The sequence below is a fragment of the Sciurus vulgaris genome, assembly GCF_902686455.1.
Source record: "Sciurus vulgaris genome assembly, chromosome: 5".
Classification (NCBI taxonomy): Eukaryota; Metazoa; Chordata; class Mammalia; order Rodentia; family Sciuridae; genus Sciurus; species Sciurus vulgaris.
The window spans coordinates 111,563,588-111,579,999 of record NC_136465.1 but is presented as its reverse complement, the minus strand read 5'-3'; the positions used below and the strand labels follow the sequence as shown (position 1 = coordinate 111,579,999).

The following is a 16,412-nucleotide window of genomic DNA, read 5'->3' as shown; positions in this document are numbered from 1 at the left end:
ACACACCTGAGGGACTGTGTATGGTGTTTTATTGATGACAGTGAAATGGGACAGGGTCTTGTGGAGCATGCTCTGTAGATCACACACTAGAGCCATAAGGCAAGGGTAGCCAGGGCCTCTGGGGGCTGTCCACTGTGTCCTATGTCTCCCCATCTAACCCTAACCTAACAAGCAGCAGCTATGAGTCAGGGAATAGTTTGGAGCCCCCACCTTCCAGGAGGCATGAAGGGTGAGAATAGAAATGACAGGATGCAAGGGCAGGATGAGAAAGGCAAGGAGGCCCCCAAGCTGTTCCTCCCTCCCCAGACTTCTAATCCAGGTTGGCTTCTGCTGCCTTTTGGCTTGACCATGCTTCTCATCCCTGGTCCTGTCAGATGCTAAGCTTCCTGGAGGTGTGAGGAGGGCCCTTTCCTCGAAGAGCCTCAGCTGGGAGGGCTTTCTCTGGCCCAGCCTCACCTGCCTGCTGCTCTAGTCTTGGATGTGGATGCCCCACTCCAGCTGATGGGTGGAAGTGCCACCCTATTGGGCTTTGATTGTCTGGTTTCTGATGCGTGGCAGTGAGGTGAATGGAGACCCTTGGACCAAAGCACAACTCCTCAGTCCCTTGACTGTTAAGACTTGTCTGCTTGGGAATCTTGTTTCTTCCTTGTGCCATGTTGCCCACAGCCCCACCCTCTTGTCACTATGAGGGGGCATCCCTCCCCTGAGCCTGATGGGAAGGTCCCTGCTAAGGGGATCCTGGCCTGAGGGCACTGCCCAGTGGGGCAGCTTCTTGTGCAGGAGGCAAGGAAGGTGCCAGGGGTGCAGAACACAGCTAGTACCTGGAATGGGAGCCTAGGGGGTCACTGTGCCCAGGTGAGGGGTTCCCCTGCTTCTCCCAGAACCTTGGGACCACAGGCAGCCCTGGGGCTGGGCAGGGGGTTGTGGGAGCTGAGCTTAGTGGCAGCCTAATGCCAGTCTAACTCCAACCTGCCTGGAGTGGGCATCCCAGCCAGCTGTGCCTGTGCCTGCCAGGGTAGGGCAGCAGGAGGCCATCAGTAGCTATCCTTGGGCCAAGGCCTATTGCGCTGCCAGTTCCGGTCATTGTGGTTGTGCTCCGAGTCCTGTGCTAGGAGCCGGTCTTGGGGGTCATGCCCATTAGCACTGGGCAGCCCCGAGGTGTGTTGGCGATGAGGCTGATACAGGTCCTGGTAGGCATCTGCATAGTCCTCCTCCAGGTGGCGGGAGCTGCGTTGTGAAGATCCTGTCCAAGCCTGGCGGGAGCTCTCGCTGGCCTCGTCTGAGGGCATCAAGCTGTCCCGCTCCAGGGGCGAGTGCTCCTCACCTCTCTCCCCCAGCAGCTGCTGGTTCTGAGGGCCACACAACAGCTTTAAGTGAGGCAGTACGGGATCTGGCCTCTGCCTCCCTCCCACCTCTGGCAGAGTGGAAGATTCTTCCTCTCAACTCAATTTCCAGGTATAGGAGGAATTGGTGTGAGGAAGAAGCATACTGGAATATTTTTCCAGGCCAGATAAAGAATATTGGAGCTTTTGACCTCTGCAAAATTCAGGCTCTGCCTTCAAAACTGACTGGGAGGAGGGTTTGGAGATAATGATGTTTTCCTTCCTTTTTTTCTGGTTTTTTTTTTTTTTTTTTTTTTTGCTACTGGAAATTAAACCAAGAACCCAGAGCAGGGCTTTACCAATGAGCCACATCCCCAGCCCTCTGTGTTTTTTATTTTGAGACAGGTTCTCACTAAGTTGTTTAGGGCCTCACTAAGTTGCTGAGGCTGGCCTCGAACTTGCGATCCTCCTGCCTCAGCCTCCTGGAGATAATGTTTCTCTTGACCCCTAGAAAACAAATCCTTGATTACCCATCTCATTGATTTACTCTCTAACCAGGAAGTTCTTTGGTCCATGTGCACTCGCTTTGTGCAAAGCAGAAGTAGAGCTGAGAGCTCAACAATCCCTTGGCCTTCTGAACTGCAGGCCAAGGATGATCCTTTGAGCAGAAAGGGTATGTGTTTGGCTGACTTAGCCTGCACATCCGGAAATGATTACCCATTGGAAATGGTTACCTGAAGTCCAGGGATGGCACTGGGAGGGCCCAGAAGTCCAGTGCCAGGGGCTGGGTGGTGGGTGGCTCGCCAATAAACCTCTAGGTATTCAGCCAGGTGCTCACAGGCATCCTCCAGCTGATTCTCATCCAGAATCACATCAAATGATTCCTGGGGAGGGAGGGTGAAGGGAGAATGTTGGCTTCCTCTTGGCAGCAGTCCCTGTCCATCTCTACCACATCTGCTGCCCAGGAAGAGTGGGTATAGGAATCACTGACCCAGGCACTCACCGGTGGGCACTGAACCAGTTTATCATACGCCATCATCTGTACTGTCAGATGCTTCATCTGTGATTTCCCACGGGAGCGAATGAGCCGCTGGAGTACCTGAAGCGGGGAGGGTGGAACACAAAGAGTGGTATTCAGGGGCAACAGAAAAAGGGAACTCTGGTTCCCTAGGTAGGGCCCAAGCAGAGGTGTGCCACATCCAAGGAAGCAGTTCTGGGCCTCCCCCAGCCCCCTGTTGACTTACCTTAGGTGAGGATACTTTAACAAAGACGATGATGGGGGCCAGTGAGGTCTTGGCCAGCTGTGCTGGGTGATTGATGGTGTCAGCATCCAACACTACTAGCTGCAGGGATTTGGCCAGCTCAAATATACGCTCGATCTCACTCTGTACTTCAGCTAAGGAGGGGAGCACAGTGCTCATCAGGGGATCCACCCACTACTTACTCCCAGGGATTTAAAGGCTCCCGAATGATGATCTAGAAGGAACTAGAGGCCTATGCAGGCAGAGGACCAGGGAATTGAGGAAGGGGGTGGGTTCCTGATTATCTTGGGGCAGGCAGAGGAGATGGGCAGAAAAACAAGGACTTGGGGAAGAGAAAAGGGAGAAGGAAGGTTCTCACTAGTACTAGAGTGGACAGAGAGGCAGGAGATGGGGACTCCTCACCAATGCTGGAACGGGCGGAGGAGCGCTCGATGATGGTTCTCTTGCCAGGATTGTTAAGCACAGATCTCTTTGCTAGTGAGAGGTCTGCTGTAACTCGTGTAATGGAGATCCTGGGGTAGGGTGGGAAACCACAGCTGGCTTCAAACCTCTAACCATAAAAAGCCTCAGCCTCTCCTTACCCAGCTCTCTAGCTTTCCCTTTAGAGAGTTGCTCTAGGCATGGGGAAGTAGTCAGTGATCTTCTCCCTGGTTCTCAGGTCAGGTCAGGCCAAGTCAGGGTAGCTTACCTGCCATCAAATCTATGTTTGAGGAAGTCGAAGAGAGCCTTCTGCATCATATCTGTGACCTGCAGGGAGGGCACAGTACTAATGCAAGCTGTCTTGAAAAGAGGCAGTATCCCCATACATGGTCCCAGAGTCTTCTCCTTCCTCTGGGGTCTGTGTATGGTAGGATTGCTAGGGGTGACTCTTTGGGGTTAGGGATTTCCTCTCACCTCATAACCTTTCAGAGAGGGTCCCACCAGCACCACAGGCCGCATGGAGGGCACCACATCATATGGGGGAATATGCTCTGCCTGCAGAATGAACAGGAGGTCAAACAAAATTATGGCCCTGGCTCCAGCATTATGCCTGACTGATGGGGATAGTCAGAAGTTCTGGATTCCCTCCCCTCTGTTCTTCCCTTCCAACAATGACTGCCCAGAAAAGTGTCCCTATAGCCATGAGCCCCCCAGCCCATCTCCCTTTCTTGACTCACCTGCTTTTGCTTCTGCTTGGCTTTTTGGAAAAGGAAATAAAAGATTAAAGTTGGTGAAGGGAAAAGGGCCTGAAAGCATGGTATTCCCTTCCCCAGGGGAGACTGGGCTTCTCCCAGTTCTCTTGAACCTTCCACCAGCCCCTTCCCACACGTTCACTGCGGAGGATCCTCTTTTCCCCTGTGTCTTAGTTACCCATCTACCCAAGGTGGGTGGGTTAGGGGAAACTACCTAGAGACGGAGGAGGGGAACGTCGGTTGCCAATGTCACTAAGGCTAGAAGGGTTCCCGGATCTCCTGAGGGAAGAAAAGGAGGAAGAAGAATATAAATGTGTACCTGTGTATGTTCTACATTATCTACTTATGAAAATGGAGTATCTCTGCTAAGCATGCATCTGTGGGTGTATGTGTAAATCTGGTGTAAATATGTACAGCTGTGTATTTGTGAGGGGTGGGATATACACGTGTAGTGCATGAGACATGTATCGTGGGTGAAGTGCATGTGTTCAGGTGTGTGTTTACTGAATTACAGCCTGCTCTCACCTGGCCTTCTGCTCCTGTTTGAGTCGGATGCTCTCCAGGCGCTGGGGGCTGGGGATGAAGGCGATGTCCCCGCCCTCTTTCACTAGCCGCCCGATCCACCAGTCATTGCTGTACTTCTGGAGTGGAGCAAGAGGGGCAGTGAGAGGAGCCAGCCCAGGCCCCAGGCTGATCTGGTCTGAGGAAAGTAGCACCAGGGGCAGTGACAAAAGGTGTTGTGGGAGGAAGGGCAGCCAGGGTTAAGCCACAGGAATTCAGAGTGCAGCATTACAGTGGTCCTCAGGGGACCTCAGCAGCTAGTCTGAATGCTAACTTTTACAGATACAGAAACTGAGGATCAAGGGCTGGGACTGTGGCTCAGTGGTAGAGCACTTGCCTAGCACGTGTAAAGCACTAGGTTCTATTCTCAGCACCACATTAAAAAAAAAAAAAAGAAAAAGTAAAATAAAGACATTGCGTTCATCTACGACTAAAAATATTTTTTAAAAAAAGAGGGTCTGGGGTTGTGGCTCAGTGGTAGAGCCCTTGCCTAGTATATGTGAAGCACTGGGTTCGATTCTCAGCACTGTATATAAATAAATGAATAAAATAAAAGTCCATCAACATCTAAAAAATACATATTAAAAAAAAAACTGAGAATGAAGCCAGATCTCAGAAGGGTAAAGACCTTAGGATCAGGTCTAGGGTGTAAAGGGTGTACAGGTGTGCGTGTAAAGGTAAAAATGGAAGAGTCTGGGATTTCTTATTTATAGACTAAGAATTAAAGTAACAGGTATTGGAGGAAAAGCAGGAAAATTAAATGCTAGAAGCTTTTTGGGGAAGGGGAGCTGATCACCTCTTTAATGTGCAGAAAATCTTTGGCCTCAAAGTTGACTCCAGAGCCCTGGACTGGGCACTCCTCGTCCAGTACACCACAGTAGCTGACATTGGTCCTCACAGCAAATGCCACAGGTTTATGCTGAAGAATTCAGCAGTCAGTACAAGTGAGAGGCGCCTCAGAGGCACCCCTTCCAGTTTTCGTACACCATCAGGGAAAGGTGGAAGCTCCAGTGAAGGAGTTTGGTGTCAGCCTGAGCCTCTGCCCATCACACACACCCACCCACCCACACTCACACACTCATACTCAAGTTCATCCTGCCTAAATCTGCAGGACACAGGACCCAGGACCCAGTACAGGTTTCCGCCCAGTCTGGCCTCCTGCCCAGAAAGTATACCTTGGCCCTCTCAAGTTGCTGTTGAGCCTGGCTCTCCACTTCACGCCGGGCACTCTCCCGGTCCTCTTCCAGGGAGACGTCTGAGTCCAGAGATGGGCGGCTGGTATAGGAGTCGGCTGAACCCTGGGATGGGAGAGAGGCTGTGATCCCTGGGCTCAGGTGTGAAGGACATCATAAAGGCACCCTCTTAACCCTATACTGGTGCCTCTGCTACTCACAGTCTCTCTATCTCCCAGTGGGTGGTTGGACCCCCATGTTTCTTCTATTCACTGAGAAGGAACCGTGCCTCTGAACCTATAAGGAAGCTGGTCTGATCCACATATGCAAAGATCAGGGCCTCTCCCCTCCCAGCCTATTAACACTGCAGCTTTGTATAGAGGCATCACTTCTCCTTCCTCCCTTTTTCTCTTCTCTACCATTGCAAAGCAGCCTGGACGTCATCCCTTAAGATGCCTGAGAGGAGTACAGCCAGAAACAACCAAGAGATGCTGGTTGCCACCTCACAAGCCTAAGTGTCAGGATGTAGCCATTTGCCCTCTTAGGTTCTACCTTCCCTACTCCAACAAGGTTTTTGAAGGCTCCCAAATGGTAAGCCCTTGCTCTTCTCCTGTGGAGACTGAGCTGTCAACTCTTGGAAGCTTCCTCCCCTTTATTATCCCTACCACCCACTTTCTTTCACTTCATACCTGCTGAGGCAAATGGCCAGGTGTGAGCATCAAATAATACAGACTAAGAGGATAACACAAAGCTATCTTCTTGGGCACAGGAAACCTGGGCCACACTTGCTTGGCCTACATCTCCCCACCCCTTTCTGGACCCAGGGGGATATCAGGCCCTGGAGGAAGACCACACTGGTGCCAAGCAACCCAGCTGAGGTGCAGGACCCTGGGGATGTGCAAGGGTATCTCTTGTAATGTGAGAAAGGAGTCTCAGAGTTCTTCCTATAGGAAGGATCTTTGAGCAGTGAGGGTGCATTTGAAGGATTGCAGAGTCCACCTTCAACACAGTGTTCAAACAAATGAGAAAAGTTAGAGTTTGAATCAAGTGGTTGAATTTAGGATGTCTGTTTTCCTCACAAGTCTAGGGAAAATGAAATCTTGTTTTCTACCTCAGTTTTCCCTCTCTACAGGCAAAAGTCTGAAGGGGTACTTTACTCAATTCTGAGATGCCAGTGGCAGAGAGAAGGGAGGAGTTTAGATAAAAGGGTTCATGCAGGAATGTGTGGGAGAAGAGGTTTTAGGATATACTTGGGCTGAGGAATATTCATTCCCTCAAGCCTATGGGGCATGGCCACCTCCAGAAGCCAGCAGAGGCTAGACTTGCAGTGGAGAAGGCAACATCAAGCACCTGCCCATTTGATCTGCCTTCTTCATCACTGCCTTGAACAAGAGGGCTGGTCAGCTCAGTGTCAGTGAAGAGCCTACAGCTTAAGCTAAGGCAAATGTCTACAGTAGACCCCAAGCGTGGAGACAGCACAGGGGCAAAGCCTTTCATTTGAAAGGAGCGGAGTTTACCTGCTGTTCTCCATATTTACTGAAAACAAAATAAGACTGGGTTGGTGGCAGGGTAATGAGAGGCTGAGCCTCAGAAAGAACCTTTGTATAGTGTGAGGGGCCTCCTTCCTAGTGGTCTTAGAAGACAAGTGCTAACTCTGTGAGACATGGCTGGCTGAGTGAGTGGACGGAGGCCAAAAGGGCAGGAGGCAGGAGGCAAGGCAGGATGACCACTCACTTGGCATATGTCAGATAGAGACCTCCTAGATGCCCAGCATGGTGCTGAGAGAAGAGTTCCATTTTTATTCCCTGCTTCCCAGGCTTTCAGCCTAATTTAGGGATCTTAATACCCCTATCTGGGGCATCTCAGTTAGCTGGCCTCTCACACTGGGAAGGGAATGACAGAATCTCTCCCTAAATATTTAATGAGTTGTGCTCAGAATGGAGCCCCTCTCCATGCTTCCCAAGTCCTCAGGGCTTGTTCATCTTTCATGCTATGGTATCACTTTGGGAAAGTCAGGCCTGTACTGTCAAGTATATAGTGGGGTCTTACTTTCCCCATTCCCTGCTATGCCAAAACAGCCAGAGGCTCAGTACTTGGGAGCTGCCAGGGTTGGCACAGTGCCCTGGTGGTGCCCCCCTTGCCTGGTGAGTGTGTGGGCAGGCTGCAGCTCCTCTCTTGCCTGGCACGGGGGAAGGAGAGGAGGGAGATGAGCCGGTGGATTTATTTAGAGCCTGATCTCCCTCCTACTGCTTCAGAGGGGGCCTCAGGGAGAGCAAGGAGCCAGGCAAGGGGAAGTAAAGTGGGGGAGGGTGATCCAGGAACTAGAAGGGACAGTAAGGGAGCAATAGGTCAGCAGGCTCCTTCAAATACCACCCATGTGTCAGTGTCAGTTTTTTCCTTGTAGTAGCCCTTGCCTTCTCACCAGGGATGGGAAGAACCTCCTAAGGGCCCTGCAGCCCCACAGAGAGGTTTGTTCTCAAGCTCACCTTGGCACCCTGGGCTACACCAGCTGTCCCTTCAACTGTCAGAAAGAGGTGTCCACCAGAGCCTTGAAAATCATATGCTCTAGCTGCAATGTAATTAGCCCAAGAGGCCCCATGGAAAATTGGGCCCAGGAGGAGCTCAGTCCCAGAAAAAGACTGACAGTTGCCTGTTCTGAGTCGCAACAATCATCTGTCCTGGGGCTGGTGGTGAGTGATGGGAGAAGACTTGATTCAATGTGCTTTCAGACCTGGGGATGCTCAACCCTTCATGCGTATCAGAGGCCCCCTCCAAGCCAGTGGTCTTTTACTAAGGTCTTCTTGTGGGATGTTTGAGGGAAGGCTGGCAGCTCCAAGGGACTGAGGCTGCTTCCCACTCTTGCTTCATCTTTCCAGGATACTCCCTGTTCTCTGAGCTCCTGCTCCGGGAATCACTGCCTAATGAGCTGATTTGTCTCAGTGGGTCAGGAGATAAAAGCAAAGAGAAGAATTAAATATTTATTGGTTGCCTGGTTCTCTGAGCAAAGAGCTTCCTCTCCATCCCCAGGCCCTCAGCTCCTCTGGCCTCACCTCCAGGCCTTCCATGCTGAGCAGGAGCTCAGGACACCCACTGCTCTGAGGAAGCCTCCGCAGGGGGCTGAGTAACGGATGGGGCTCAGTCAGCTGGGCCACCCATGTGCTGGGTGTCCAGATTTCAGCCTGGGAGAGAAACTGGGCTACAGGAAGGGTAAGGAGATAAGGCAATTCGCAGAGATGGAGAGCAGAGGGGAATGATGAAGCTCCGCAAGTTTTAGGATTCCTCTTTCTGAAGAAGCTAGTACCTGACTCTCTGATGTTCTCCTAACTCCCCAATTTGTCATTTACTTGGGGCAGTGGTCTGGAGTGTCCCCCTGCCCAGGATCACCAATTTCTCTCCTGCTATGTTCAGACCCCATAAACCCAGAATTTGAAACTCCAGACATTGCGTGTTCCCTCTCTAAAGCCTCCGTGACCACAGCCTCCAGGTCTTTCTCCCTCTGCCCCTTCTGCCCTGGGCTTTGGAGCCACCTGCTCAAGTCTCCCCCCACTCCAATGCCCCCTCCACACATATCAGATGCCCCTGGGTCTAGGCCTGGGGCACTTGGAAGCCCCTGGCATGAAAACCCATCTCCCCACTTTTCTAGAGCTCCCCACTACGCTCCCTGACCCGCCACTGAGGCGTTTTCTCAAAGTCCTGAACTGGGGGAAGGGTTGAAGGGGGAGGAGGTGTCACCCCAACTGCCCCACCCCCACCCTCCCCGTGGGCACTCACCGCCTCCGAGTCCTCAAACCCGGGCACGTAGGAGTCGTCATACATGGGGGAGTCCGGGTGGGGGAAGCGAGCGGCGCCGAGGGCGGGAGCGGCCCGGAGGCAGGGGCGAGGACAGCGGGCCGCGCCCGAGATGCCACCGAGCCCCGCAGCCCTGCGGGCGGCAGCGGAGAGCGAGAGAGCGCGAAGGAGGGAACGAGCCGCGAAGACCAGCTGCTCGGAGCTCAAATCACCGCTCCCCCCCTCCCCACCCCCCAAACCCAGCCGGTCCCACCCCGAGCGCGGCTGAGGAATCTGGCGCCGGCTCCTACAACAATAGTGCCCGCCCACCTGACCCCCTCCCGGGAAGGCGGGGGCGGCGGGGGCGCTGCGGCCGGGGAGCAGGGGACTGGGCCCGGGAGGCGGCGGGCGCGAGCGGGGGAAGGTGGGTCCCCCAGCACCTCTGGGGCAGGGGCGGCGGGGAGGGAGGCAGGAGAGGCTGCGGCGGGGCGGATCCGGGCAGGAGAAGGCGGGGCGAGGAGAGATGCGGAGACTGAGACGCTCAGCAACCCAGGAACTACTCCGCGGGGAAACAAAGGGCTGGTGCGGGGGAGGGGAGGGGGCGCGGGCAGGGAGGAGACGCGACCTGAGCCGAGACCGGAGAGAACAGGGGTGATGGGAAGGCTGGAGAGAAAGAAAGCAGCAGTCGAGGCAGAGGGAGGAAGTGTGGGGGTCGGGGGAGAAAATGCGAAGACTGAGGGACACCGAAGAGGCCGGGGAGGTGGAACGGGGATGGGGGAGGGGGTCGGGCGGCAGACGGGAAGAGGTCCCAGGTGAGACGGCTGTGTGTTTGGAGTGTTTCCGCTCCCTGTGACACTCCAAATGCAAACCCCGTAATAATAGTGGGGAGAAATGGGTTTGGCGACCCCAGGCCCATGCCATGAAGGCAGCCCCTGTCACAAGGCAGATAGGTGATCAGCCTCGTCTGTACTGGGCTGCAGCAAAGGGTGGTGTAGTCCAACCCTTGAGAATTGGGGAGTTTCGTGGAGCCGGGTAGGCCCCGTTACACCTGTTGCGCGGGCAGATTTCATCCTAGCCCGGCCAGGATGGAGGTTCCCTTCCTAAATTCCTTGCCAAGGATCGTGCCAGGCATTGCCAAGGCATCTATGGGAATTGGGGCAGATAGGGGCTGTTTTAGGTGAGCCTAAAGAGAAAGGGGAAGAAACCAGAGGGTGGCGGTAGGGGGATAGTTGTGGGTGAGACAAAAGGTGGCACACTAGGGTTGAGAGGAGGAAGCTGCAAGTCTCCCGCTTTGCAAAAGACCCCGGGTAGGGTGGGCAGTATCTTGGTTCTAGCCACAATACTGCTCTGCATCACTCAGTCTCATTCAAAGGAGCACTGCGATTTGAGAGAGCAGCCCTTATCTTGAAGAAATTTCCCCAAGGTCTACCCACTTAAGTTTCCTCCTTTTTGCATTTCCTGAGCATAATTATTCATTTGAATTCTCACCACCGGGCACCCCAAGAGGAGGATGTCTTAGACCTGAGTTACACTTGAAACATGCACTTTAATCTATGCTCTTGTGCCTAAATTCAGTCTTTTCCATTCCCAGTTTCCAGTCCCTGGAAGAGTGAGTTCAGATATCTGTGCATTCATCCCTTTACCTTTGGGGGCTAGAGGGAAATCAGAATGCCAAAACTGTAATGCGTTTGATGAGATCCATAGCAGAAGGCACGGTGCGTGGGAGAGAGAGGAAGACCCCACGAATCATATAACGTCCCACCTGTATCATTTCTTATTCCCTTGGCAAGAAAAAGAGAAGGGGACTCATCTTAAGATTGTCTTTTGCCTGCCTACACCCTTGGGTGAGCCACTGCAGCCCTGCTCAGCATCTTCTTCCTGCTGGGGTTGGCAGACAACTTTGTAGGAGTCCCTGTGGCTGAGGGTGCTGGTCACAACTTGGGAAGGCAGTCTGATTTCACAATTCCCTCTGACTTATGCAGGTTTGGGGTGATTTATTGGTTTTCCTGTACTGGAAGTTCCCAGACACTGTCTTTTCACTTTTGTATCCTCTCCCAGTTCCATACTATTCCTTGTATCTCCTTTTTTGTTCTGTCACTTTGATTTCTTCTCTCCATCCAGAGGGTAGAGAGGTGTGAAACAGTGCACTCCTGGGAGATTGTTCTTATGGTTCTCTCCCATCCCTGAACCTACTCTCCTGGTCTCTTCTTTTGGGACTCTCCCCAGGTACATGGGGTCCTGGGACTGTAGGTAACAGTGGATCTGCCATTAGTAGTAGTCCTTCTTCACACACTTATTGCCTTCATTCCCAGCTGGGACAATGATGTCTAAGTTTGCTCCTAAGGCATGAGTTGACATGCCAACCAACCCCAGGAGATGGGTTCAAGTTCCTTATACCTGGACCCATCCCCTGGGTCCCTCTGGTGCTTCAGAGCTTCCCTTCCACCTCCCCATACTCTAGATTGCTCCTCAATGCCCCTTTCATTTCTCACCTCACCCACACCTACCTGCCTACTCCATTTCTCATACCAACCTAATCATGGATGCAAGACCTAAGAGGCAAAGCTGAAATAACCAGGTTTAAGGAGCTGGAGTTCTTAAGAGTCTCTAGAATGCCTTACAGCTTATCTAATCTATGCATAACCTATCCCCAGGCATCAAATGGAGAAACTGAGGCAGGAGCAGGACTTCTGAACTAGATGGAGGTCAGCAGCATTCTAGCTGGTAGGCTGCCCCCAGGGAACTTAGAGTGGGCAGCAGGGGAACTTGCGAGAGGCTGTCTTCTAATCCAGCCCCCTTTCTAGCTCCCCAGTCAATTCTTCCTCCCATTCCAGTACCAATACTTGGGTGCTCTGGCCGCCCCTTCTTCTCTTACCCAGTGGGCCTTTCATCCTTGGCCTCACCTCTGATTCCCCTCCCTCCTCCCTCCTCATGCTGCAGTCTCCCCTAAATGCGGGCCCTCTCCTTAGCTTGAAGCAGAGCTCTCCTCCCACCCACTGAGAAGGGGGGCCCCCCCGTAGTTACCTCGTTCAGCAGGAAGGTTGCACTGGAGTCAGAAAAAGACATAGACCGAGTTAGCGGCCTCTCCCCCTCCCCCGGGCCAGGGGCTCCGAGGCGGGAGCAGGACCCAGCCGCCGCTCTGCACACTGGCTCCCGCCTGCACGCTTGGCCTCGCCCCACGCCCGCCCGACTCAGCCGCCTGCTCCCTTCCCTCGCTCCTGGTTCCTCCCCTTTTCCTCCTCCCTCCCTTCCCCCTCCCTTTCTCGCCGCCTCCCTTCGCCTTTCAGTCCAGCCTCTTTCCACTTCCGTCTCTCTAAGATCCCTGTTCTGTGATCATCTGGGTGCCTCCCACTGTCCTTCCGTCCCGATCTCTCGCGCTCCCTCCCCCTACACGTCTTCCTATACCTCCTCCTGGGAAAGGGTAGGGACCCTGGAGCTCCCACCGCCATAGGCAAACGGGCGGGAGTAGTTCAAAGTCTGCCCTGGCACCTGAGCTTTAGGCGAAAGGTTCTTCTGTCCCCGACCTTGCTTCGCGCGCTCAGCGCCCACATTTCTGCGCCCTAGGAAGAAAGGCGCCGCGGTCCCTGCGGCGGCCGCGACCGCTACTTCAGCCGAGGAACGGACCAAGAAGGAAGAATGCTATAGTGCTCGGCTTGCTTGCCGAAGCTTCAAGGCGCCCTCTCAGGGCTCCAAGAGAGCCAAGTCCATCCACCCCTCCCAGAGCCAGACCCTGGGGCTTCTGACGGGTTCATTTGGAGAGAGTCCAGCCGCGACGCGCCCTGCTCCCGGAGAGTCTCTAGTGTCATCCCTTTTTCCTGGGTCCTGGCACCCCGCGAAGGGGAAGGGCAAGGCGAAGCGAGTTGGCTCCTTCCCCACTGGTTGCAGCGCCTTCTGGGCTCGCTGACCGGGTGGCGGCACACGCCCTCCAGGTGGCGGCACCCACCGGGGGTCCGGTCTCTTGCCAGCAGGAGGCGCTGCCCTAACTGGTCTCAGCCCCTGTGCAGATCCCGCCGAAGCCTGGGACGAATCCCACTCCCTCTTTCCGGGAACTGCAGTCCCACCTCCAGACTCCCAGGAAGGGATTCCGGGCTATACTCTATACCCATCCCCGTGGGGCTCCTTTGAGGCACCCTTGATCCCCGGACTCTAGATCATTCCTACCTCCATCCTGGTCTAAAGGGGCGTCCGGTTAAGCGGGCAACGTCCCAGTCGGGACTGGACCGCTGGAGCAGAGTCTAGGGACAGCTTCTCGGGTCAGTACCCCCTCCCGCCCCTCCGGCGGGCACGTCAAATAGGACAAGCCCAAGTTCTGGCGGGGGAGGGGGGGAGCAGGGGTGTAGTCCCAGTTGGCTCTCTCCCTGCACCCTTCTCAGCGGTCCAACCTCTCATTGGTTCCTCCTCACCCCAAACACCCAGGCTGGACCCTTCTCCATACCAAAGAGCAGGGGCGACAGACGGTCTCAAGGTAGCAGGCCTGAGATTGAAAGACCTGCGTCTCCAACTTCACCTCAGCACAACTAGAACTCTCCCTTTTCCAGCTCTTCTTTAAACCCTCTCGGATCACTTCCTCTCGGGTGACCAGGACCCCATCTTTCAACCTTCTCATTCCCTGAGGATCTCCGGATACTCTTTCTCCCTCTCTGCCCAGCTGCCCCTCCGTTTGTCCCCATTCCAGAAGGAGCTACATTGTAGGAGAGTCCATTCTCACAACTCGCCACGCTCAGCTCTTCCTGGGACTGGATTTAACCTGAAAAGTGCTTTGTGAAGGTGCTGCCTCCCCTCCCTTTTTGGTCCAGTTAGCGGATCCAAGGATCCCCTACTGCCAACACGCCCAAGTTACTCAGCTTCAGCCCTTCAGAGGAGATAAAATGGTTGTGTGAGTGTTCACAATGTGTGTGGAGGTTTTTTTGTTTAGTTTTTGTTTGGGGGCTCTAATGGAGCAAAAGCCTTGCCTTTCATTTGGCAATAAGACCTGGAGGGAGAGAGGCTCCCCCTCCCTCCCCTACCCCCCTGCTGACCACGGCTAATGGACTAGCTCCTCTGGGCCTTGGGGCAGCTTGAGTGTCCAAAGGAGAAGCAATTGTCCCTGGCTCCCCCGCTTTCCTTCCTTCCCTCTACTCCCTCTGCCTGAACCTATGGTTAGAAACCATCTCCCCTTCTTTAAAATAGAAATATCAATTATTTCTTTCTGAGCCTATCAGAGGGAATCTGAGGTGTACAGGATCGTGCCCACATATCCATATGCTACAGAGAAGGTTGGAACTTGAGATCTACAGCCAGGTGACCAGTATCTAGATTTCCTAAGCTGCCCTTTCCCAAGCCCCTTTGTGTGAGTTGACTGGTAGGATCATTCCTCTCTGGGACCTGCCTGGGACATATACCCTTTTCCTTCCTAAGAGAGGTCCCTCAGGTTTCCTTTTTTGGGCTCTGACCTCACAGTATCTGGGCAGGGCATCCTAAGAGGGGCCTCTAGCATGGATACATTCCTGGGACCCTTGCCCTAACTTGCCTGTTCAGGCCCTGGACTTTAGCATACAAACCAGAGGACTTTCTAAGCAGCCCTTATCCCTTCTCCCTGGATTCTACTCACCTTGTCCCCTGACTTCCCAGGTAGTCAGGACTCAGAATACTTGGCAGGGCCTGTGCTGGTCTGTCTGGCTAATTTCTGCACTGATGCAGCTCTGCATCAGGAGTTTGCCCTAAGGGTATGGAGCTGAATTTCAGCCTCTGTTTGCCTCCTCAGCATGGCATAACCTATACACCTGTGCTTGTGGCCCTAGCATTTGAAAAATCCATGCACCATGAAGACAGAGATCACCACAGCCATTCCTTTATATCTGTTCTACCAGACCAAAAAAGATGTCTAACTCTTCTGAGAAAATTTGGCAGTAGTTTCCACAGGGAATCCCCTTTGCCAACTCCAGATATTACTCTGGGGAAGTTCCTCCGACATCAAACCTCAGTCTCTCCTGCTGCAATCAGTCTTCTTTTCCTGGCCTCCTGCCTCTGGGTCCATGGTGTTATTTGATGCCTTGAGGCACTTTCAGTCTCCATCTCCTGATGCAGCATTTGCTATAAATATATCTGTAGAGTTTCTTGCTGACAGTGCCCAGAAAGATTACACCCTCCTTCCTGCAACCAGGCCTCGAGGGACTGAGGAGTCAGCTATGGCTTCAAGACCTAACACTTACCCGCTCTGGGACAGACAGTGTGACTGCTCTGTGGACTTGGGAGTTCTTCCTTTTGAAGGGGAAGGTGAGAAACCTGAGATGCTTGACTGTCATCCTTCACTTGCCCCGAGTCTGGCTCTTCCTGGTACACAGTAGGTGCTTGATATGTGTTTGTTTTAGTCGTAGACTTCAGTTTCCCCTCTGGCTCCATTGCATGTGTTATGTGATTCCAATTCCACAGAATGGGTTGGAGTGGGAACCAGGCTGGGGTAGGAGCAGAATTCTAGGGCTGCCTCAGCATGTGGCATGGAAGGCAGAATCCCTAGGGTGATGGGAAAGGAGGCTGGCTACACTTTACTACCCTTTCTCCTCCCTGGAGGCAAAGAACCACTTTTGCCAAACACCCAATACTTTAGGATTCTGAATCATAGCACCGTTCAAGGGATTGGTTCACCTCCTTACCCGCCCCTGCAGGTTTATAAGCTGAGTAAACCTCAGAGGCTAGTCAGGGAAGCTGGGGCAGAAAAAACTATAGGGGCAGCAGCGTTTGAGTCAGATTACAGAGCTTTTAGGGGAAAGTTCCCCAAGTGGGAGCAGCTGAAATGTGCCAGGGTTTCCATAAACTTGGAACAGAAGGGATTTGGGCATCCTTTAGGAGTATATCCTAGAGAAAGCTCAGAGACATGGGGTATGAAGCTGACCCTGGCATGTACAGCTGGACTGAGTGGGGTTGAGGCTCTCTGATGATCCGTCCTCTCTGGTTCACTGCAGTGTGTGTTTCTTTACAGTGTGTGATTCCTCTTACCCAGACCAGAGCCCTTCTAACAAAGAGCAGGGGATGAGGTACCAGCATGGACGTGGTAGTTGGGTACCTTCTACTTGCTCCACCAGCCCTCTGCCTCACCTCTGACTCGCCCAGTGTAAGGCTCTGAGCTGTGGTAGCCATCTTTGACTCAGAATGAGAGCATAGTGCCTACAGCCTCCC

The 16,412-nt window shown here is 53.5% G+C and overlaps 1 protein-coding gene across 4 annotated transcripts; it reads right to left on the bottom strand.

Moving 5' to 3' along the window:
- Positions 1-12: 12 nt before the first annotated feature.
- CACNB3 (calcium voltage-gated channel auxiliary subunit beta 3) lies at positions 13-13,517 on the bottom strand. 4 transcript variants are annotated; one of them, XM_079139573.1, is made up of 13 exons: positions 13,419-13,517; positions 5,493-5,615; positions 5,114-5,236; positions 4,282-4,397; positions 3,971-4,035; positions 3,742-3,761; positions 3,479-3,559; positions 3,273-3,331; positions 2,987-3,096; positions 2,567-2,718; positions 2,326-2,421; positions 2,057-2,206; positions 13-1,349 (listed from the first exon to the last, which is right to left on the bottom strand). In XM_079139573.1, exons 1-13 carry the CDS (start codon positions 13,422-13,424, stop codon positions 1,035-1,037), a joined length of 1,416 nt encoding a protein of 471 aa, XP_078995699.1. In that variant the 5' UTR covers positions 13,425-13,517; the 3' UTR covers positions 13-1,034. The 4 variants fall into 4 exon arrangements, with proteins under 4 accessions (XP_078995699.1, XP_078995698.1, XP_078995696.1 ...); XM_079139572.1 differs by lacking the exon at positions 13,419-13,517 and adding an exon at positions 12,282-12,446; XM_079139570.1 differs by lacking the exon at positions 13,419-13,517 and adding an exon at positions 9,261-9,826.
- Positions 13,518-16,412: the final 2,895 nt, after the last annotated feature.